Source organism: Brachyistius frenatus, unplaced genomic scaffold (assembly GCF_029030835.1).
Source record: "Brachyistius frenatus isolate BFR_SWC_R1_liver_20210118 unplaced genomic scaffold, ASM2903083v1 Contig_4, whole genome shotgun sequence".
Lineage (NCBI taxonomy): Eukaryota > Metazoa > Chordata > Actinopteri > Embiotocidae > Brachyistius > Brachyistius frenatus.
This window is the reverse complement of record NW_027210603.1, coordinates 6,870,727-6,895,588: the sequence shown is the minus strand read 5'-3', so window position 1 is coordinate 6,895,588 and position 24,862 is coordinate 6,870,727. Positions and strand designations below refer to the sequence as shown.

Genomic DNA, 24,862 nt, shown 5'->3' with positions numbered 1-24,862 from the left:
CCAGCAACCCTGGAAAATAACAATTATATAGGATGGCATGACATCTGTTATTTGTCAAACCTCTGAAGTTAGGCACAGGGCTAAAGAGGCAGAGGGAACCCTGCTGGCATCTGTTGTGCACTACACCGCACATATGTCTGATCAGTTGTCACGAATTCCAGAGATTCCAGTGTTCAACTGTCCCAGCATCTCCCTGGTGGTCTAGTGGTTAGGATTCGGCGCTCTCACCGCCGCGGCCCGGGTTCGATTCCCGGTCAGGGAACTGCCTTTATTTATCAATCCATTCGATAACCAGCCTCCTGCATGTAGTATTACAGTAAACTGGTAGGTGTCATAATAATGTTAATGACAGACGAGACTCTGCTACCTTAAATGTCCTCCAAGTCATGAGATTGTTATCTGAACTGCAACAATAAGAAGGTATATTCCTTATCTTGTGAAATGCATTTTTAAAATGAAATCAGTGGTGCAGATGTCAGACAAGGAGGAGTGTAGTCTACCTGGCTGAGAGGGGAAGGACTCTTCCTGGACTTCCACAGACTCGGGGGCTGCAGGCTCTGGAAGACAGCAGAGAGTGGACGACTGGCCCGGTGAGTCCGGGGGCTGCAGTTACCACACGCCCCTGACACGCTTCCACCTACAGACAGACATCAAATTAGAAACAATTTGATGCTCAGTGCATGAAATATTACAGTGAGTCAGAATCACGTTCATAAAAGACAAAACTCAATGCTTCTCTAAATGCACTCCAAGTCCATGTTTACAATGAGAAGCAGCAAGATCATTCTGCGCAATGCATTGTGACCTTAATTGTGTCCATATGATGTCATATTCTGACTCTTGTGAAATACATTTTAATATGAAAACAAATGCACCACACAGTGTCTTATTACAAAGGGACTAACATTCACCTCTTTTCCTGAGCTCGGCATAGCAGTGGTCGCACACTTTGGCCACTCTGTCTTTGAGGTACTTCAGTGGGTATCTGTGTCTGGAACAAGCTCGGCACACCACCTGCTCAGAGGGACAGAATACATCAGTGAGCCCCTGCAGACTGTTTAGGTATCATCAAAGTGAGGCATCATCACCGGCAAAGTTAATATTAAAAGGGATCAAAAGAGTTACATAAAGGTATAGTGAGATAAATCTCTCTACAACAAAACTGTAGTAAAGGCTGATCACAGTCAAGTAAAAGCAGCCTTTTCAGTGTTGTGGGTCTGACCTTGCCACAGGCATTGCAGTGGTGTCGTCTGAGTGTGAGGCTGAAGTCAGAGGTACAATTCATGCACATCATCACTTGAGAAACTGGCACCAGTACAGGCGCAGCCTCACCCAGGGCCATCCACAGTTTCTCACGGGCCTGTTTGGACAATATTTGTTATTGAAATATCATGGACAGAATATTTAAAGACACTAAGACCAAAGCTGAGTTTCACAGTATCCATTTATTCATTTCAGTTCCAAACATGTAATTGTTGCCCACCGCGATACGGATCTATTACTGTTTTCTTTTCGATAGTAACCTTACTGTTAGCTGCCGTAATGTGACAGTTATTAATACTATTAAGTGATTTAAAATGTAATGGTCACCACCTGCTTATTCTTTGTTTAGCTGATGCAGGCATTATCTGAACATTATGAAAACTTCTGTTTTTCTTTAACAAAGAATTGTGTCATATTACATTAAAGTTCTTACCTCACTGCAGGGTCCCCCAAATGTGCAGAGTCCTGCAGCGTGGTCCGCTATGGCTCGACTTAATGTGTGGAACCAGTCCTCCCTTTCACCGACCGAACTAAAGACAAACACAGACACATAATCACAGCTGGTGCTGCTGAAAAGCTTTAGACTTCCCATGTAGAGGTGTCAGTAAACAAATTGACATCGTTCATTTCAGAGGTTTCGGCTGTCCTTTGCTCACCTGGCAGAGAGTGTAATGGTGATGTCAGACACCTCAATCCTTAGACAGTTAAGCACGTTGTCCAGTACGGGTTTGCTCACCTGTGTAAGAGGAGGAAAAAACAAATCACATTCAACATTGTGTGGATAAACTGGAGAGGAGCTGAGACTGTCAGAGAAGGAAAAGGTAATGTACCTTCATCCCAGACAGAGATAGTGTGTTCTTAAGCCTGTATTTTCCATCCTGCTGAGGGTAGGTGTACAGCATTATATCGTTCATCTGATATAGAACACAGAAAGAGGAAAAAATGGTGTATTAGTAAGATTTCAGTCTTTTGTTCAAAATTATAAATATATATACAACACAGCAAAATAATCATAGATAGTGGCATTGTTGTAAAGTAACTACTTACATGTTGATATAATTTAATTACAAAATAAAAATTATTGTAAACTGTAAAATGTAAAGTTACTGAGAAAATCATGTAAATAAATTAAAGTTACTATTTAAGATGTTGTTAATTGTGAAGGGGTCGCATTTGAATGTATTATTTTCGGTAAAAAGCTACGTAATCTTTTCGCCATGTAGCAATGCCTTTTGTCTATGTCTAGACAGGCTTCAATCATTGCACAGTATATATGCGCTGACATTTTGAGCACTGTTCTTGATTGGTTCTCTTGTTTGAATTTACACAGCCTCACATCTACCAATCAAGTCAATCTAACCAAACACATCAAATCCTCCAACAAGACCACTTTTCACTGTTAAAGATTAAAGAATATCTTTATTCTGAAATCCGAATAGGGCTCTAACATTAATGTACAGTGAAAGCTTGTTTATCAACTCAATCAATCAATGTCAAAATGCTGAATGGAAAACCTGAGTCCTTGACTGTTGGCAGCGTGCATCCTGAAATCTGTAATGCTGCACTTTTGACAGTGAGAGTTGTTACAAAAACACATACTCGTGTAATAGACTTTGCTCCATTGTTGCTGTTATGGTTGCAAAACGGTGGACAAATCCACAGGTAAATTAATGTGATCACAGGTCTCAGTACTCAGCTGAATAAAAGTTTGACAGTTAACAGTGTAACAGAGTACTGCTGTGGATTTTAAACTGCCCAGTTTAAATATATTTTTAGGACTTTTCAGTCTCATTGCCAAGTTTAAAATGTTTGCTGGTAAAGTAATCAAATAGTAATTCAATGTAATAAATAGTATTACTTTGATGATGTTATTGAAATATACAATTATTTATTTCAATTTTAACAGAGTAACCTTTTACATTTTAAAAGTAACCTTCCCAACACTAGTTATGGGGAAAAAATGAGTGTAACTTAAATTCTCAACAATTCATAATGTAATGTCCCCTTTTTAACACAAGGTGGTGGTGTACCTTAAGACATGAACATCTGACATTACAGCACAAAGCCATGTTCAGTGCTCAACTACATAAAGATCATGGTTCTTTTCACACATATCTGTGTGAGCACAAATTTCTCATGTATGCACACAACAAAGTCAGGCATTACTGTAAAGAATGTGTTTATTTGCTCGTCAAACTAAAAGTATTCTAACCCTCCGAACACACCGGCAGCCCATTGTGTTATGAGAGGTATTTCATAACAAAGACAAAAGAAATGACATCATTGGTCACACCTAATGTGTGCTCTAAACATCCGCTGGGGCCGTATAGGCAGCATCCAGGAATTCTCCACCCTGCTCCGGACTCCAGGCCTCCCCTCGCCCTCACAGCTTTCTCAGGCAACACTGAGAACCAGGACTGGGTGGATCTGGGCCACCTTCATCACCACCACCACCACCACAACAACAACAACAACAACAACTCCACAAACAGTTGCAGTAACACGTCCATTGGCTGGCTGGTTGGAGACAAAACAGAGCATGATAGCTGAGCCCTGCCTGCGACCTCTGAGCTGCAGCCACCGCAGTTCTTTTGCTCCACCCTGCGCTGCTCATTTATTCAAAGATTCCTTCCGAAGAAAACCCAACCAAGTGCCAACAGACTAACCCAGGCGAGACACACAACATGTATTCACTCGACCTTTTGGCACCGAAGATATTTACTTTTTCAACAGTGGCATTTCAGTTTATCCTCTTAACCTTCACCTCCCTCACATGCCTCTTTCACTCATTCTCACTTTCCTCTGGCGGATGCCTAGATTTCCATCCTTCTTCTAATCCCTTCTCGCACACATTCAGCCTGCTTCTCTTTCTTCTCTGAGCCCAGGCTTGTGACATGGTGGCTGTTTCTCACTGTCACTGAGGTGAGGGATGGCTTTCATTTTCACTGTTTGCTTAAAAGCCTATAAATAACAGCTGACCCACTAGAGCTGTCACCTTTAAGGGAGAAAATGGCTTTATGACCCTAATAGGTCACAAGTATTAACCACCTTTTCCAGCTGCTGCGTAACTGCTATGCTGTTTAAAAAGGGTGTGTGTGTGGGGCTACTGTAGAGTATCTGTCTGTTCTATTAGATATGGATCAGCTAGTATAAGCCAAAATCATAAAAGCTGCTACTGCAGCTCAAGCATAATTCATAACATGAGACAGCACTGATTGCACATGGAACAATAGGTTGGGCTTCTCTATTTCACGTTATGTGTTTGTGTAACACCACCACCCCTCTTCCGCCACCTCCTCCCTGCATTCTACAGGGTGTCTGGCCTTCACTTTGCTGTCAGTCCCCTCCCAATACACAGGAAGCCGGCATCCAGTGACCCACGCCAAACATCCTGTGAGGAAGTGGGGCCCTGGAAAACAAGTCCTGAGAGGGGAGGACAGGACAGGAGAAGAGTGGAGAGGGAGGCCCTTGCTGGATGGGTGTGGTGCTTCGTGAAGGTCTTACAGCCTTGGCCTCCACAACCTCATCTACCTTCTAAACTGACCACCACCCAACATTCCTACATATTTCTGCATCTCATGGCAGCTTTGTTTTCCCTATTGCCTAAATAAAATGGCAGGTGTTTTCTACTGGCACTGATTTAATGGTGATTTTAACAAGCTTCCTGGTGGGTCAGTCATTTCATGCTGTTCATTTGACACTTTGTTCAAACCTGCAGCAGATTATTTTAAACTCTCATGGAGATTTCAAAGTTTTTAAATACACCAAACATGCAGAGGTGGATTGTAGTAAATGTGTGTAAAATGATATATATTATAAGTGCAGCAATAGACTTTGGTTTAAATACATCACTCCGTATAAACATCATATATTTTAGAGTTAAGAGTTTAAACTGTGATGATTTAAAGTTTGACATTTTTGGAAATACACTCATTTGATCTCTGGCTGAGAGTTATATTAGAGATCAATACCCCTCTCATATCTGTATGAAAAATATAAAGCTGCAGCCAGCAGGCACCTAAGGTACACTCTGGAAACAGGGAAACAACTAATCTGGCTCAGTACAAAGGAGGAAATCTGCCTGCTGGCAGCTCTTACACTCGCAAATGAACACATTATATACCACATTTCTCTGTACAACAATACCAACATTTGCTAGAAAACAAGCAGAGATTTAAAGCTTCAGTGCAGGATCTTTACATATAAATGAACGTCCATTACATTCAAGCCTTGGAGTTCACATGATGCTGATTAAACCTATCACCGCAAGATTAATCTTTCTATATTTCACTACATACAGTTTTGAAATCATCAGGTGTCTGGTGTGATATGCCAGATGAATTCACACTGGGTATGCCCAATTACAGTTTAGCCCTGTGCTAACTTCAATGGGGATAGAATAATTCAATTGTGCGGCTCTTCAAAATATCATGGTTTATGTCTGTTTGCTCCCCGTTTCACTACCTTCACACACCACAGGTCACTATTCTGCGTTTGTCTGTTTCTGTCCATGCATGGTCTCCTGCCTACCATGCCCACCGCACCTGCTCCTACTTTCCCGATCAGCAACAACTGCAGTCACCCAGCAAACACCCAGTCAGGACACATACTCCCCTTTAGTTACCACTAGTTGCTGGAATACCATCTGAAGTCCTTGTGAAAAAGTTGGCAGGTTGTCTTGGGTGATTTTTGTCTGTATTGTGTGATGTTTGTTCACCTGCATTGACCTTTCCCTTGTGTTGAGTTCACCCGCGGGGACAAGCACTCTGCTTTTTTCCCCCCAAGTGTTTTATATTCAAGAGAGGATTACAGTTTTTGTGTAACTCCACCTGCCTGACATGCGTTCAAATCCTTCCTTTACTGTACTGTGACATGAGACTTTCCAAATGTTATCGAACTGAATTGTTTAATTTGGATTGTGAAACAAGTCATTTCAGGGTAGGGTTGTAATGAAACAATTTGTCCACCGTTTTGCAACCATAACAGCAACAATGGAGTAGGTCATAGCAAAGCCTATTACACAAGTATGTGTTTTTGTAATACCTCTCACTGTCAAAAGTGCAGCACTACAGATTTCAGGGTGTCACTGCACCCTGCCAACAGTCAAGGACATCTCTCAAAAACCTATTAATTACATTTTCTTTTAAATAACAAGATAAAGGCTAACTACTTAAGTAATAAAATATGAGTCAGTATTTCTTATGATCATATTTTAACTTTTAGACAGAGCCAGGCTAGCAGTTTCCTCTTGGTTTGTTTTTATGCTAAGCTAATCAGCTGTTATTTGCCAACCACAGAGCTGGAAATCTTCTCATCCATCTTTTGACAGAAGAGATGATAAGTATATTTTCCAAAATGTTAAACTATTACTTTAAAACTATAGAAGGGAAGAAAAGGGGAAATACTTAGTTTTATGGCTTAAAACCAGTCTCATTGTGTGCAACTGCAAAGAGGACAGGAACATTACCAGAAACAGGTGCCGCGGTTGCCGACTTTTCCTTGAGACCTTCATGAGTGTGCCCTCTTTGACGAACATCTGCCAAAACAAATAGCATGAAAACATCAGAAATAATTATGTTAAATTGTCAAATTGATGCTGACACCAACTACATTTCAGTACTACAAGACCATCCTTTTATGATTTCCAGGACGTCAGAGGACCGGTGTTTAGATGCTGTTACACAACAATGTGTTGCTGTGTTTCCATGTCAGACACAGCTACAGGATACTCACCCTTCCAGGCTTCAGAAGGTCCCTCTTCCCTTTCATGCTGTACTCTATGTGGACCAGACGCAACAAGTTCTCCTGCGGGAGATGTGAAGCAGAGATGAAGGGAGATTATCCGGTGATGGATGGAAGCAGAGACAGAATTAAACCATCCCTGTTTGTTCATGAATGAAAGGGAGGCAGGCGGAAAAGGATGTGATACTGATGAGTGAATGTGGGGCCATAGAGATAGAGGGACCCTGTGTTTTCACTGTCTGACAGGCTGTGTGCACGTCAGTGTATGTGCACAGAAGAGAAAAAAAAAAAAAAGCGTGATAAACAGAGGAGGCGAGCCAAAGAGGCACAGGGGAGCTTGACAGTGAGAGGCGAGAGACACGGTGAGGGGAGCGTTTGTGAATTATCTCCATGAACTGCTCATGTTTGAGGGGGAGTGTAAGTCATGTCCACCCTTACACTGCTCCCTTTGTAATGATACACCTGGGACTTTCTGATGACATCATCTGTCCTCGCCCCTTGCGTTAATCAACAAGCTGCAGAGGCCGGCGCCAAAGAGGGATAGACCTCTCCTTCAATCCAGCAAGTCATTTAGAAGGGGGATTCATGCGGAGCAAAACCTCAGCTGTCTAACTTCTTCACGCTTGAAAATTGCTCTTTCATTGCCAAGCAGCATTTAAAAGAAGCGTCGCAATAACGGTATCGCTGGGCTGTGAATATGTCAAACTCAGCAGGACTTAAACGGTTTGAATAAGAACACATGGGGTGTATCCAGACTCAGAAACTCACCCCCTGTTTCAGATTGTCATTGGCCTGGTCTGCCACCTCGGACACAATCACCAAGGCAGCTGCAACACAAACAGAGAAAGAAAGAAAGAGAGAATCAAAAAGACACACTCACTGACTGAGACACAAAAACTAGGCCCTGATACATGTCGAGCAGCTGCATGCAAGTGTGTATGTATGTGTTAGTATGCATTTGACTTCTGAAAAAACATGACTATATTTCAGTTTATTATTACAGAGCCTCAGTCTAAAGCTTTACCTTGTGTGTCCTCATATTCTTTAGAATCAGGAGAGAGGTTGTTCAGGTAGTCTGGAGAAAACAGAGTCAAGACATGAAAATATGATATTCAAACAGATAATTTAGATACAAATTTATATTTACAAAGAAAAATGTAATTCTTTTTTTTAACTAAACACATTCTTACTCACTTTAATACACTCAATGCTTTTACTTTTTTAGCCTTATTTGTTTTGGTATATGTAACAGTATCCTAATGTTGATAACATGATAACATTAACCCCTCTTCTCTACATGTGCTCCTGTTACACTACGTTTTAGCTGTTATTATTATCACAAAACTGATACCTGTGCTCATATTCAGCAAAAATTACAGCCTTGCTTTAAACATTTGTAAGTGGGATTGTGTGTGTGTTACCTGTGAGTAGCATTCGATATTGAAGTACTCTCACTATAACCTGCAGCAGTTGGTGTTTTAATGGGACTTCAGCTTCTTCTGGGCTTTTTGTCTGCACACAAACAGTTACAAACACACATTTGATTTTTAGCTGTTTTAAAGTGATATTCACATATAGTCTGTACTTGAACACGACACATTGCATCCCACATGAAAAGGCTTTTATTAGTGTTCAGTTATAAAAATGTTGAATTGCATACACCCCAGACATCTGATCATTTCCGTTTGATAAAATCCCCCCGAAGAACCTCTTAGTTTCACTGAATTACACCCTGTGTCTTCCAAATAAGAGCAATCGCTCAAATACGATGTTGCAAATCAAGGTCAGAAGTAAACGAGGGAATTTTGTCGGACAGCATGACCTTCACGTATCTTTCCAGCGCACAGAAAACCTGAATAACTTCCATTCTTCTTCTCAGTGCGATCATTTGCAGGTGAAAGGGGACAGAAATTGGCACAATCAAAGAGAGCTTTAGAAAATCAATCAGGATCTAATTGTCTCTGACAGGTATTTATGCCCTGAGCGGTAGAGGAGCAATGGGGGTGTGGGTGCATGCGCGCACACACACACACACACACACACACACACACACACACACACACACACACACACACACACACACACACACACACACACACACACACACACACACACACACACACACACAGTCGAACATACAGTTTCTAATCTAATGATGTCCTATCCTTTATTAGAGAACCACGGATAGCACCCTGCGGGAAACAGTATCTTCTTCTTATTTACCCTGCACACACACACACACGCACGCACGCACACACAAGCTCTGGTATCCTATTTTAAACACATCCACATAAGCTTGCATTGTGTCAATGATGCATCCTTTCACGCGCAAACATGCAGATACAGACACCCTCAGACCTTGGGGCTGGTGATGAGATAACACTGATTAGGCCTGTAGAGGGTAGGGATGTGATACGACTTAAACACACCACTCTTTGTCTTCATTATCACAATCTGGAGTGCATGAGACAAAGTGAAATAGAGAGCTGAGGCCTATTTTAATGACCTGGCTTACACAAACACTCCCCTTTTCTTTTTATGTCTCTTTCAATTTCTTTTTTTCTTTAAGTTCAGTCCTCAGCAACAAACTCTGGTGAGCTTTTCTCTTTCCTCTGCCCTGTCTCTTTTTCCATCTCATTCCTGACCGCTGCATGATGATGTACTGGATGAGTACAATAACCAGCTCGCCATTATTAAACCCACTTATTTTCAGACCATCCGCTCTCCTCAAGTGTTGCTTGTAAATTGTCATCCAATTGACACTTGTTCGAGGAAGTGGCTTTCCAGAGATGGTAATTAGCGTGTGGTTTGTTTGGGTAAGCGAACCAAATGGAGGAGGAGAGAAGAGGGAGTGTGTGATGCCTTGTGCTGGGAGATAAACACATGCACACGCACACACGGACAAACAAACACACCTCTCAGACTCTGTCACAGCCAGCTGATTTGCTGCCTGCACACACACACAACTGATCTAATTGGGGAGTTGTAAAGGAGGCTGCTTCTCTAATTAGCTTCTGTCTGCCTCATTGCCCAGCTGCCTTTACAAGGAATTCACTCCATTGCTCTCTCCCTCTATCGCTGTCTGTCCACCTGCTGCACAGCCTTCTGCTCTCCTCCTGGGCTTCTTGCACTGGAGAAACGCAGAGTCTTTACACAAATTTAGGCTATGGCATGAATATAAATCCAAGCTGAAGTGCTTTGGAAAGAGATTTCATAAACCCATTTTCACAAGCGCAACGCAATTTGTGAATGGACGTGCCCCTGCAAAAACAATCAGACACAGATGCACAAGGGCACAAAGGCACTCATACATACGACACACACACACACACACACACACACACACACACACACACACACACACACACACACACACACACACACACACACACACACACACACACACACACACACACACACACACACACACACACACACATATATATATATACCCTGCACTGTGTTGGCCAGTGTTTATAGATGGTGTGGTAAACAAGCAACTGGCTGTCGAGTGTAGGCTGTAATCCTGTAAGGGTCGAGTACTGATCTGATCAGGGTTTGTGGCTACTTCATCACTGTCATCACCACATCCACAATGAAATTACTACCACTTGTACTGCTGGACTTTGGCTCGTAGCAATAAAAGGCAGGAGGCGTAGAGAGAACTGACTGGGAAAAAGGGGAAAACAGCCAAGCCTGATGAAGAATGTACATTTTTTAAATATACTAAAGTAGTAAATGGAAGTACTCAGCAATGCCTGTGCTCCTCTGAGCCGTAATGACTCGTGAAGTACCACACAACAGATAAATGACCGTCATCCCACTCAGTAGTATGTACAGTGTGATTGTCTTTTCTGTCCCTCAGCCATCCTTCTCCCTCATTACAGTGGGGTCACACTCACCATGCAACTCCCAAAGCGGTTCTTTGATACACATAAGGCCCTGGTGTGGGAGGCCAGGGAGTACAGACCCCAGGTATTGCTTATATGCAAAAACTTAAATACAGTATGCAGGGTCTGTAATGCAGTGACAGGTGCAGCGAATCTGCCAGTGGATCAAGATAACATTATTGAATTTGACTCTGGGAGTTAATTTTAGAGGTATAAGATGAATCACAATTACATATCGACACAAACGAGGAGTACGAAAAAAAAAATAATTCACACAAATCAAGACGTATGTCCATTAGTCAAGCCGTTCATGGCTACTGTAGGCAGCAGTTAATGGTTTATGATGTGAGAAAGGAGGCTCATATCAACTACATGAGGCAAAAATGTAAAGGCACATAATTGACTTGGATCAAGGTCATTACGAGCTAAATGTTTCCAAGTGTGCAAACCTGCTGTCAGAGACGAAAGGTTGGCGTTCACTGTTCATGACGACGACTCTTCATTTGTAACCTCAGCCCCCTTCTGTTTACATTTGCTCTAAGTCTGGCGAAGCCAAAACTTTTTTCTGGGAAGAGGCAGCTGCTGCTGAATATTCATGAGGGCAGACAGTTGGTGCCTTGTCCGTTCACTTTTCGTATCAAACTAGAAACGCCTGGAACCATCGTGTCAGCCACTCACAGCAAATCAGCATACAGCGTGGGGCTGGTAAGGCATGAATTTGGGTAGAGAGGTGCTGAGTTGAATCGGTGACTGCTAAATACAAACAATGAACAGCACAGGAGCCTGGTCAGCGCTTTTTAATGATCTGTTTTATATAAATTAAGATAGATAATGGATGGATGATATTCATAGAACATTTATTAAAATCAACAAATGAAGACTCGATTGTTTTCATTTTGTGGATTTTCTCTTCAGGGTGACCTGTGTGCTGCTGCATTGTGGGTAAACCATTTCTATAGACCAGGATACGAAGGCGTCGAGATAAGATTGCGGGATCTCTGTGGACTTGTCTAAAGGCTTACCTAATATCCTGTGTTTTAGTTCAAATTTGTCAGTTGTATTGTTACCATCTCAGACTATACAAAATCAGGATAAAGTGTTGATTAAGTGGACCAGGAGCATAATCTGATGACAGCTGTGATGGTATTAGGCTGAGCCTTTGGTGATCTCTTCACCCAAATCCCACCTCCCTGTTCACCAGGACTATCCAGGATAAAGAGATCTGGACAAAGAATGAGTATTTGGTGTTGAGTGGGTCTAAAATATGCAAGTATGACAGTAGAAAGGTCAGGTCCATGAAGAGGAGAGGGTTTAGAAAGGCCATTATCTCCCTATGGAAGCTGAGTGTCAAAAATATAAGTTGAGAGCTTCTGAGTGAGTGCCAGGGGAAATGCCAGGTTTGATCTCTGCTCTAAAAACACCCACAAGGCTTAAGTTTCCCTCCATAAACATGGAAAGAGAACCGGAGATTTGAATATGTGACTGTCAAAATACTTTCTCCAGTTCCCCTTTAAGGAGGATCCTTATAATAATGCAGTGCTTTGAATCCACACTCACCAGGCCCAGTAAAATAATAACACACAACAAAACAAAGGAAATATCACACAAAAAAAAAAGACTTGGCAGGAGAGACAGCAAAGAGCTGCCTTTAACCGGTACCGTCTCATCTGCTTGTTTAGTGTTTTACCTCAAATTTCTTGATGATGCTGGCAAATGCCGGGCTTTTCCTGCAGCTTTCCTCCAGTAAAGACATGCTGCGGTCGTACTCGGAGATGTAGGTGTCGAACACCCGAAACTCGTCCCGACGAGACAAGATCACATCCACTACCTTTTGGCTCTCCTCCCTTCACAGTAAAAAAACCCAAAAAAACCAATAGGCAATTAAATACAGTTAACCACATGGAGTAAAGTCAATAATTTATAGAAAAGTAAAAAAAAAAAAAAAAAGTCTTTGATGTGGCCACCTGGTATCACACCAAAGCGTGTAACACATCCACCAGTCACCATCATGTTTTGCCTCACTTGGCAAGAAAACTAAGGTGCCTCAGAGTTAGGCATCAAAAGCCATGTCGTTAGGTTTAGAAAAAGTTAGTGGTTTGAATGTGTTAAAGTAATGTTTCTGTTCCTCTCATTTTGTTTCCGTGTTTTATTTTGGTTACTTATCCCATTCCTTTTGTTTCGGGTGCCTTGACTTCCTGCCTATGTGTGTGATTGATTACCTACCGCTGCCTTGACTGTTCCCACCTGTGTCCAATTGTCCTTTCGCCCTCTTGTGTATATAATCTACTTGTTCCTGTCAGTTTGTGTCAGTGCATTGCTGTCTTGTGCTCATCATTCCAGGCGTTCTCCTCTCAGTGTTTCCCAGAGTTTTCCCATTTTTTTTATTCTGCTGTGTGTAATTTTGATTCAGCTTTTTGCTTGGCCCTTTTTGTACCTCAGCCCAATTGTTTGACTCCCTGGTTCTGACCGCAGCCTGTTTTTGGACTATGCCTTTTTGCCTTTTCCCTCTGATCTACTGCCTACTAAAGTATTGTGCAAGCTTCAAGTAAAGAGCCTGAACTGACTTCAGTGTTGTGTATTTGGGTCCAGTCTGTATCCAACCAGTGTTTACATTTGGATGTGACCGGTCGCAATTTGGTTAGGCTTAGGAAAACTACGTGGTTAGGAAAAAAAAATCATGGTTTGGGTTCAAATAAGTAATTTTACATGAATTGCATTACATATGTCACCAATTATATTTAATGTACTAAGTTAAATATGCTACTTAAAAGAAATCCACATTGACTTTTGCTTTCTCATAGACTCGAACAGCAGCCCCTCCAATGAAAGCCCTGTGTTTGTTTATCACTCTTTTTACAACCAGTTATACATCTGTATACTTTTCATTTGTACGCAGGGCAAAACGTGGCATTGACACTATATCCTAGTGTGGACTGACGGGTGTATTACACACTTTTGGTTTGCTGGGATGGATGTGGAGTTCACAGAAATATAGTTTTTTCTTCAATTGTAGGCACTTTTCCCTCTTAAACTACTTTAACTTCAGTTACTTATGTCGTACATATGGATGTTTGACAAACTTTAACAAACCATTACGAATATTTTGCTTACTTAAATTGTTATAGCTATTTATTGTTGCTGCACTGCATGGATGTCTGGGATTATCATGTGTCCTGTTACAATTGTAGAAGACTGATTTTACAAGCTATTGCTTAAATTCAGGGTATTGATGAGATCAATCTGTAATCTTCACTTTACGCTCAGTAAGAGGACAAATATGTATATTTTCCATAGACTGTAAATAAAAGTAGATGCAGTTTCTGGGTCTGAAAAATTAGGCCAATGTGGAAGTGTCTTAAACTACAATACCACTGAGGGCTACTAGGGGTTGGCTCCAAAAAAGGTTCTGGCTCAAAAATTGCAAGAAGGGAACGGCAAAAATCCGAATTAGAGGCTTCATAATGGCATAGCTGGTTGCCGCTTTTTATTTTTCAAACCATCAAACTATTCCTTTCAGCACTCACATCACTAAATTTGATCAAAATTGAAACCACTTCTTTTAGAAGAATCAATAACAGGACAATACACCTGTGCCTAACAAAGGCAGTTCAGTAAAGTGGGTGCCTGCTGCCTTGCAAGACCTTTGGTTAAAGAAGAACCCCTGTTTCATGACACTTCACTGCACTGCATTTTAAAGCAGAGTTATAATAGTGTAGAGTAATTACTGGGGCCCTCAGTGGAGAGTAAATTATCACGACTGTGAAACACTTTGCTCTACATCTGTCTTTAAACCACTAAATTAAAGTGTATAAAAAAAATATGGAATTATTCTCTAGAGCAATTGGCCATAGTGCAGCTAAGAGCAACTACAATAGAGTTTCTTACCACTGAATAATACGCTCTTCCAGCTCAGTAAGGATGCTGCTGTGGAGGGTGTAGACCTGGGGGAGCACACCCAATATCTCCCCCAACCTCTGCTCCTCCAGCAATGGCTCCCCTTCCTCATCCACCGCCTCAGTCACCGCTGACCTAAAGTCCTGCAGAGGAGAGGGAAAACAGGATTTGTGAGGAGGTATCTTTTTTTTTCAGATGACAAAGGTGCGGGGCAGAAAGGGGGGTGGGGGATTGGAGGAAATCATTGTGAGGAAGGGAGGAGAAATGAAAGGCACAGAGGAATGAGGAACGAAGAGAAAAATGGAAGGAAGGTCAGATCCTCCTAAACATCCTTCCTGCCACCCTCCCTTCATATCATCTCAGTACTTTGGGTCCAGTCCAGACATTCAGGAAAGGTGGCCCTGTTTGCATAAGAGCTACATGCCAGGTGTTGTTACATAATGACCTTTCTCAATGACACAACACTGTTTTGTACAACTGTACATTCGCCCACTTTTCATTTCTCTGTAGACAAGAATGCACTGATATGCAGTGAATCTGGGTCCAGTGGAGTCCATTCAGCACCCATAAAACATGTGCAACAGGCTTTAATAGCTGCAGTGTCAGTGACTAAAGGGACTAATATGAGGAGTTATTGCACATGGGAGTGCAAAACCAGGAGGGAGGTTATTTATCTACTCAGCAAATGAACACAAAAAGTAAATGAAAGTAGGTTAATCGTTAGGAGTTGTCAACATGCTTTAAAATATATTACTTTTTTCTGTGAGTGACGCTGTGTGACAAACTAATGTCATGCTGTCTATAAAGCAACAGTGTGTCTGTAAGGGATAAGTGTCTGAGGCCCATCAATTTCAGTTCAGAGTAAAGCACAGACATAAAACAAATAGAGATGTCCCAGTCGGCCGTGCAATAATGTGGTGACACCGGGCGCTTCAGAACACGCCGTTCATCATGCACAATCGATCGCGTATGAGTTAACATTCATCACGTCTGCCGGGAAAAAGAACAGCTACGTTTAGGGCTCTGGTTGACTCCGTGTCCCTGGTTACACACAAACACACACACACTCTCAGATCTGTAAATGAGCAGGACTGTAACCTCCTTTTTTGCCCAGCCACTCGCCACTTTATTCCTATTTTCCTCACGTAGGGCAGGTCAAGAAGCAACGTTAAGCACTTGATTGAGCAGCCGTTTATGCTCAGTCATAACTCAACAGAGGGAATCTGTTCAAAGGTCACGGGTCACAAACAAGAAAAAAAAATAACAAGTCTAAGCCTCATATGTTGAAGCCGTTATAGGGAAAGTCGTTTAGAAGAGGAGCATGGCCTCCCTTCCTATGTGGAGACAGGGTCTGGAAATTCTTTGTATTCTTGTTATTCCTTATCAAACAATGGAACAATAGCTCATGTGTGCCTCTAACTTAACGCTGCTCCTTGTTTTTTTTTCCCAGACTGTGTTTGTGCATGTTGCTCCGCTGGGGTGTTTCCCAGACAAATTACTTAGTTTAATTCTAATTGGGATATTAGTCTGCATCAAACAGTAACTAATATCTCCAAAAAAAAAATCACTGATTCAGCTTGCAAGAATAATAAGATCCCAACTCAGTAACCATGCATTATGCAACAGCATGATGAAAAAGGCTTCAATGTCACCTTTGAAAGGTACCAAAGGTAACACGTCAGAGGAATGAAAGCCAAGGTCTTTTAAAGTGACAATTTCTGAAAGAAGATCATTTACACTGAAAAACAGTTCACGCAATTATTGCAGAAATGTCACATCTGACGCACTGACGTCCAGATTGACTCGCAGCATATGTATCTGTCTGTGCTTTGGAATACAGCAGCTAATCAGTGTAACTGAACATCATGATGAGATTGCAGATTTATGATCATTAGAGGGGTCTGTTGTATAATATTTACATTAGTTGGTGTTTAATGGCATTAAATTACACATTACACAAAGCTTTGTACTCACAGAAGGCTTTCATAAATCACGGTAAAGGGCCTCACATAAGAAATTCAGGTTATGACCTTATTCAAGGTTATAAGGTACGGGCTGACTGATGGGCTTCTTTGGCTTCGCTGATTCTACCTGTCAGATTTGTACAGGCAACCATCACCGTAATAGCCACCATTTTTGAAAAGATGTCGCCTATCTCACTTCCTCTATAAGATTTTCTTAAAAAAATTAAATAAATCTAAGTTAAATAATTGTTTGAACTGTTCCAGTATCCACAGTCTGAAGGTCATTTTATGTGGCAAATGTCCTTCTTTATTTGTAACTCTGCAGGGATGTGGTCTTGTTTTTGACAGGCAGTGATTGAGAAATGATGAAAAGAGATGATAACAGTTGGCTGTGATGCATGGCTGACTGCTGCAGGGTTACCACAGCTCACCTTTAAATTCTCTGTCCTGCATTAACTATTCGCATTACTCTGTAGAGAGGGATATTCTCCAGTTAATGGTCAATCTGGTCATAAGGAGCTCATAGTGTGCATCTAATTTAACCAATAAAAAAAGGAACCAACAGCCTTTTTGTGACCTTTAGGTGGCAGATTGCCAGTCGAGGGAGTGTCCACATATTCAGTGTTAGTTGAGTAAAGACACAAGGGCAGTATCAGTGAGAGCGCCTAGTGTGCACATGCAGCGTCATCTTACAACTGACCACACCAGAGCACAACATGTCAACTTTGTCAAGACCAGGAAGTAGATTGCGCTGCAACAACACTGATAAACCTGAGCAGAGCGTTACAAAGGGGGGAGGAGGAGAAGAAGAAGGAGACAGAGACTGGGGAGCAGACACACAGGATGTGATGTTATCAGTGGCATCTTTAAGAAACTTTAATAGACCTTCACGAAGGAGACATTTTAAGCCAATGTGACACGTTTGTGGTGTGTGGCAGTGGAGGTTGTCTTACCTCCTGAAGGTACTTGAGGGCACTGACGTGTCTGCAAAACAGAAAAAGAGAATCATTCAATTTAATGATAAAGTGGAAAGGAATCCACAACCTTCTACACAACTATGTTAATTTTTCTACAAAACTCATTAAATTATTTAAATTATGCATGATGGGAAAACTACATCAGAAGAATGGTTAAGTGCGTAGCAGGGCAAGAGGTGTAAGACACTCCTGTAATTGGATGTCAGTTACTCTGCATGCAGCTTGATGAATTGATGCGGAAGCAGGAGAGATGCAGTTGGAAGGAATTGGGAAGCAGCATAGAGGCACAACACTAATACTACTAATAATATATAGATGTTGATTGAGCATGATGTTTGTGAGGACATGGAGGAGATCCAACTCAAATGGGGAAATCTACAAATGCAGATACTCACAGTCTCTCTGAGTCAACGAGCTCTTTGGCAATGTAGAAGGCTCGGGATCGACCATCAATCTGCGTGACAGGGAGCGAGAACAGTGGGAGATGAATGAACACAGTTAATGTTTAAAGGCTCTCTGTGGGCACTTACCCCACTCAAACATTAATAGGAAGAGCTACAGCAGCCAAGGAGACTGACAAAAAAACAAATTCAAATTTTTTTCTGATTCTTGCTGTCAAAATAAGACTGATTATTTCATTACGCTGCAGCACAGACATGAAGGCTTTCTCTAGTACTTTTAAATTTAGATGCATTATGTATGAGCGGCAGTGTGTGTGGTGACAACAATGCTGCCCATTGATTTAGAGGCTAATCACAGGGTCTCAAAACATCCGAGCCAAAACATAACATTGAAGCCATTTAGAGGTTTACCGGCAAGGCTCCCGTGCTTTGTCAGTGCTATTTTTTCCGCATTTCACAAATGCTGAATTAAAGGCACACTGATCTTCATTTCCTTGAAATAAAACCCAAACACACTTCCATTAAATTAAACTGTTCCTGGGGCCAACTTAAGTCTCACTGGTCTCCTTCCTCCTTGACTTTTTTCCTTCCAGTTTATTGTAACTTTTCTTTGAAGAAAGCGAAAACAAGGAAATGCATGTCACATGATGAGGCTGATATTAATGTGATAGCAGCGGGACAGGTGGGGTCCATCTCTAAACTACAGTAAAACAGCATCTTTTAATGTATGCAAATGTGGGAAATTTAAGGGACTGCTTCTCAACTAGAAGAAAAAGTTTATGGATACATAAACTCCTAACTGTTAAATGGATCCCTATGGACAAGCATATGTCCCATATAATGCTCGACTTAAGAAGCTTTGGCAATTTTGACTCATGAATGAGTCACCATGTGTATAATGCATCTCACCATAAAAAGCTCACTATGTAATTGTCATTACATTCTGTTGTTCACTTCTTATTTTATGGTACCACTTTTATTCAAATCATTATGTCTAAAATAGAATGAAAATCCAAATCTGTGGTATATTATTAGATAAAAACAGGACTTCTATAATTCAATTTGATTTGCTGGACCACTTAGAGGACTAAATTACCACCTTCTTCTCAGCAGTCATTGGTTTTTGTATCCCATAACTCACCTGTCGGTCATAACTTTGCTCTGCAAGCCCCTCTTCCTCTTCCGAGGTACGGCCATGGTCTTCATCCGCTGACAGCCCAGCAGAGACGGAGTTGATTGGAAAAGGCTCTGTGTAGGCACTGCCAAAGGAGGAAAAGACAGTATTAAGACACTACAAACTACAAAACTACGCTGGTGTTAAAATGTGAATAGTTTGTACTATAACAATATGTACACAACAGCATGCCAGAAAAATCACTGTTTTAACCTTAAAGAAAGGCACTGACTATTTTCAGTTGGGAATGCAGAGCAGCATACAGGACACAAATTCTGAACAGTACACTATGCAGGAAAAAAGGCACCATATTCAAGTGTATTCTCAAAACACTGAACAATACTCTAATTCCCCGGTAAATGTATGCTAGTCTTTTTCCTGTGTGTGTCTCTTAGCATTTCAGTCATCATATGGAGCCCTCAAGTGGCCCACTGTAATCCCTTTACTGACTTGTTCTTCTCCTCACAGATGGTACAGTTGTGTGTGTACACTGGTAATCCTTTTGTGCGCTGCTATACCTGAGAGGGCATGCTTTAGCTCATTTCACATTTAATCCCTCTAAATGCAACCTGCGCTAATTATTAATGTCCTCTGGCCCATTAAGACCCATTCAGTATGTCTGATAACATTGACGTTGCCTGAAATATAACTGAAAAGCAAATCCTATAAAAAAAATGCAATACAACAGGTGTAGGACAGCAGTGAGACTCTCTGCTGGTTTCATCCCAGATGTAAAAGTTTTATAGCCTAAAAAGTACTGCAGAGGAGCAAAATATTTATCAATACAGACACGCTTTGTTATTCATTAAGTTCTGCTACTGTAAGTATTTCGAGTACAGCTGGTACTGCAATGTAACAGAGAATACTGCTGATGATATGAAAGGGGTATTGATAGGAATCTTTCCATTTTGGACAATCTAAACTCTTTACTCAAAGTGGAGCTGATTTTCATTCTGGTCTTTTTGATCATTTTAGACCCTCCTATTATATTGAAAAAAAAAAGATATCCATCATGTCATTGGTCACACAAATCTGCATTGTTTATATCTGCTGACAAACAGGCAAAACAAACTGTTATTATGAGAATTCAAAAATAAAAAGATCATTTCATGCATGCACATTTTCTTATGATCTAATTCAGGAAGTTTCACTTTTTAGTCCTGTATATTTTCTAAAAGTCACGTGTTTCTTTCCTGCATATTCATTATCTGACCTGTGCACATAAGTGCTTGTTTTAGTTGTGTTAATTGTAAAGCAACCTGATTGCTTGATCCCCAAAACCAAAACCCCAAAACCACAAATGGGTTCCGCAAAGTGGCACTAAAGGAAAAGTCATTAAAGCCACTAGGATTCATTGTCTGGGAACCACAAACTAAATTCTGTGGTAATCCCATCAGGTAGATGTTGAGATGGTTCACAACAAAGCTTTGACCTGCAGGTGGTGCCAGCAAAAAAAACATCAAGAGATCAACAAAGTCATTGTGATTCATTGTCTGGGTACTCTGAATGTCTGAACCAAATTTCATGGGAATTCATCCACCAAATATCCACACTGCTGGACTGACAGACATTGCCATCCACTATGTCACGCCACTAAAATTAGCGTATATACACAAGTCGCATGTTCGACAGCACCTGGCGCCGCGCTAGTGGCAGCCTGCTGCAGCATCTCCCCCCTGAGAGCCCCCTGCTGTAGTGAAGAAATTTCCCCTCGGGGATTAATAAAGTGTATAAAATAAAAATAAAATAAAATAAAAAGTATAAAAGAACAGCTAGTGTGTAGGTGTGCCTACGACCACAAGCATTGATGTGATGTCTGTTTTTGGCATAATCTCTTGCAGCTCTGTGAAGTGAGCGGCAGATCCTTGATTTTTTTTTTTTTACCCTAACTAGCCAATTATAAGTTAATTTCATTAATTTCATTGGGCATAATTTACTACGTGCTATAAGGAAGGTTAAGAGAAACCAATTTGATATTATAAATTTTCCCCCTTGCAAAGAAATATTTGTGAAATATTCTATAATGTCTTTCCACGGGACTATAAAAAGAAAGATACCAAACAAAAAAGCAGCATCAGAAATGGAGAGTATGGGCTTTCCTTTCAAATTTGATGTCAGATGAATCTACAGATGTGTGTATTGAAGAGATTAGTTGATTGCACAAACAAAAACAAAAACAAAAATGAAAAGAAATCACTGTGGATAACGGAATAGTTATTTGAAGTCCTTCTAAACCTATCTATAATGAAATATTTTTTTCCATGCAGCTGCAGCCCTGTCTCATCACTCTCTGCTTTGTAGGAACTAGGAAATATGTAAAGCAGACAGTGTGATAAATTTCACGTAAATAAGATGAGACATGTACTGCATACGTTGATAAATTCACACATGCATGCACAGTGCCTTGTAATGATAGTTTTTCCTGATGCCTGAAACCGCCCCCTGTGTGAACAGAGTGTAGGCAGCTTTTGGAAGACCAAAGGTTAACAGAGTTACCTGCTGGACTTCATCTCCATTCAGATACACTCATACTTCATATGATTCACTGCACAGCTTAAGCTCTCAGACACACACACACACGCACGCACGCACGCACGCACGCACGCACGCACACACACACACACACACACACACACACACACACACACACACACACACACACACACACACACACCTTTCAGCCTTATTGGGTGGGCTGGTGAAAACATCTATGGCCCATTACTCATGGTTGACCTCAGAGTCGACAGGTCAGGCTCCTGGGTGATGCTGTGGTGGAAAGAGAACTGGAGGGATGGGTCTTCTTTGAATTCATTCTTAAGCTCTGATTTATTGTACAGGTGAGTCAAATTCCATCATACATCCAAGACTGAGGATTCTCACCTTCACCTTCTCACCTACAACCATCAACATCACTGCAATCTCTCAACACACACCGTCCGTGCTGTAATGGAGGGCTGTGACCAAATCCTAGAGAAGATCTTAAAAAAAAAATCTAAAATTACTATGGTTCCTTAAAAATATACTACCATTTCAAGGTTTCTTGTAGCTCCAATCTGCTTTATTTTTATAAGTCACCACATTTAAACAGACAAATAGTTTTGTAAGATGACAATACAGGAAGACCTTTCACAGGACAATTAATTAAATGCTATTATGCCAGCCGACTGCAAAGTCTTTGATGAAACGACAAAGTTAAATCTACTGTGTCAAATTCGAAAGAGGACCCAATGACTGGTGAAAGACCCATAATCTACTAATTATCTGTGAATTTGATGGTAACATATAAATCAATTGAGCTAAACACTGAGTATTAAAGTAGTATTAGGACCAATCAGACAGACCTTTTCCCACATGTAATGGCTCTATTATAGGAAATAGGACCGAGTGAATAGGTTCATTAGCTTGCTAACTATAGAAGATTGAAACACTAATGGGGGGATTAAGAGCATGGGAGCAGTGTTAAATTGTTTGCTGCTTTTAGTGAGGGTGATTACATATAGCCTGCGGCTGCTGTGTAGCTGCTATAGTGTGAAGTGGTTAGTGAAGACAATGTATCGCTGACTCCTGCTGACATGATAGGTTTTGATTCAGGGGCACATGCAACACTGTTATAACCTCTGTTTGCTTGTTTCTGGTCGATTTGTCCTTCTGTACCTTTAGAGTCAGAAGTTTGCTATGGGGGATGATGGGTATATGAAGTGAGAGATCCTTGACAAAGTGGAGCAACAATACCAGCAGACCTGACATTACTGACTGGACCACACCTCATTTTGTTGTTCAAGGGAAAGTCTACGCACCTCCACCCCACCACAATGACCCCCTTTTTCCCGCTTCATCCTATCTGTCCGCCCCTTTCTCCACCTCCCTACCTCCCACCAGAGCCCTGCCCTCGTCCTGCATTTCCTGTAAACAGGCTGGTGGGAAGCTCCTTGGCTGGACACTTCCTCCCCGGGGATGACCTGGCAATGACCTCAGAGCGACTGGCACCAGGCCTGGCGAGCCAGTGACACGCCCTGTCCACCCCCTTGTTACACAGCACACAGTCACCACCCAGTGCAACAATATACTTAAGATGTCTCCCTCATCACTACTAACACTAACATAACAGTGGGTGGAAAAGCAGTTTCAGAGGCCATTCCAGGGCTTTGTCATCATGTCGAAGAAATTCATGTTGGACTGTTGGAAGTGTAAACGATGCCAAAGGGTAAACTAGAGATGCACAATGGTGCACATATTAGCACTCCCTTACTGAACATACCACGATAAACCTTTTTACTGTATGCACAGGGACAGCAACATATTTGCATTACGCTTGTAAGTCCATCTGAAAAAAAACTTCACTAGCAAGGATGACCACCTCAACTAAGTATTAACAGAATTTATTGATTATGATATGGTGGAATGCATTGGAGCTGGGTAAGACACTGCGGTTTGGGGAAGGCTTAATGTCCAAAATGAGCACTGTTGATTGATAAAATGGGAGGATGGACTAATCTGAAGCTGGTTCCTTAGCCCCTGAAATGAGCGCCAAAGTTTGATGAAATAGAGGGATGGCCGATTTGTAAACGGGCCTCTTGGTGCCCAAAATGAGCGCTGTAGTTTGATGAGTAGGAAGACAGACAAAATGGAGACATACACATCGGTGCCCCAAATGAGCGTAGTAGTTTGAGGAAATGGGAGGACTGACGAAACAGAAATGAGCAACCTGGTGCTAGGAGAACGGGAAAACTTAAATGAAATAGGGAGACAGAAGAATTATAACTTGGCATCCCGATGCCGGTAACAAGCACATCTTTATGAAATGGAAATAAGATCCGAGGACTGCTGAAATTAGGGGACAGAGAAAAGGACAACTTGTGAGCCAGCGCCTGAGACATGGGCAGAAAACTGTTGAAATGAGGTGGTAGTCGAGAGGAAAACTGGCATCTTGGTGTGAGAAACAGGAGGAAACTGTTGAAAATGAAGCATATAGGAAGGGGGAACTAGTGACCCGATATGGGAAATGGATCAGAAAACTGTATAAAATTGAGGATAGGAACGTGCAAACCTGCCAACCCGATGTTGCGGGAGTGCATGGTGACGTCATGAATGATGGATGATCTTCCTCGAACGGAATCTCGGCTGTAGGACGGCGGCGTTTTTTATTTATTTTTTGCTGGAATGCTCCTGATGGCGATTGGACCAGTGAACTGCCTTAACATGGTCCTTGGTGAAAGCGGAGTTTGTGGGTTCGCAGGTCGGTGTGAAGACCATCTGCTGAGGCGAAGAGGACACTAAAGTATGTTTTGAGGATAAGGTTAATAATGGAGCCGGTTCCGAAGGCAGGATGAACGAGCGGTGTGGCGTTCTATGGGTCTGAACGGACAACAAGAGCAGACAGACGTGCCGGATGGGCAGGTATTTATAGACGCGTGACTGGAAGGGGAGTGTTTGAGGTGTGGTCCTGTTCCCAAAATTCAGATCAAATTATCTCCAATTAATGGTCTCTAAATTGAACACAATCACAAATCCTACACTTTCTGTACTTTTTTCCAGCTCCCATTTGTTGCTGCAAGGC

At 41.6% G+C, this 24,862-nt stretch overlaps 1 protein-coding gene and 1 non-coding gene across 3 annotated transcripts in view; one reads left to right on the top strand and one right to left on the bottom strand.

The window, feature by feature from the left end:
• Positions 1-24,862, bottom strand: part of fgd5a (FYVE, RhoGEF and PH domain containing 5a) — a 37,059-nt gene that overhangs the window by 3,612 nt on the left and 8,585 nt on the right. For both annotated transcript variants that reach the window (XM_069712947.1, XM_069712955.1), the window contains exons 3-18: positions 19,273-19,390; positions 18,126-18,184; positions 17,707-17,737; positions 14,781-14,932; positions 12,583-12,739; positions 8,427-8,517; positions 8,030-8,080; positions 7,774-7,832; positions 6,997-7,068; positions 6,731-6,799; positions 2,094-2,177; positions 1,920-1,999; positions 1,697-1,793; positions 1,223-1,360; positions 912-1,014; positions 501-637 (exon numbers count right to left, since the gene is read on the bottom strand). In XM_069712947.1, coding sequence (XP_069569048.1) covers positions 501-637; positions 912-1,014; positions 1,223-1,360; positions 1,697-1,793; positions 1,920-1,999; positions 2,094-2,177; positions 6,731-6,799; positions 6,997-7,068; positions 7,774-7,832; positions 8,030-8,080; positions 8,427-8,517; positions 12,583-12,739; positions 14,781-14,932; positions 17,707-17,737; positions 18,126-18,184; positions 19,273-19,390 — 1,498 coding nt within the window. The remainder of the gene's footprint in view (positions 1-500; positions 638-911; positions 1,015-1,222; positions 1,361-1,696; positions 1,794-1,919; positions 2,000-2,093; positions 2,178-6,730; positions 6,800-6,996; positions 7,069-7,773; positions 7,833-8,029; positions 8,081-8,426; positions 8,518-12,582; positions 12,740-14,780; positions 14,933-17,706; positions 17,738-18,125; positions 18,185-19,272; positions 19,391-24,862) is intronic.
• Positions 191-262, top strand: trnae-cuc (transfer RNA glutamic acid (anticodon CUC)). The gene has a single exon. It is a non-coding gene; the product is annotated as a tRNA-Glu (tRNA).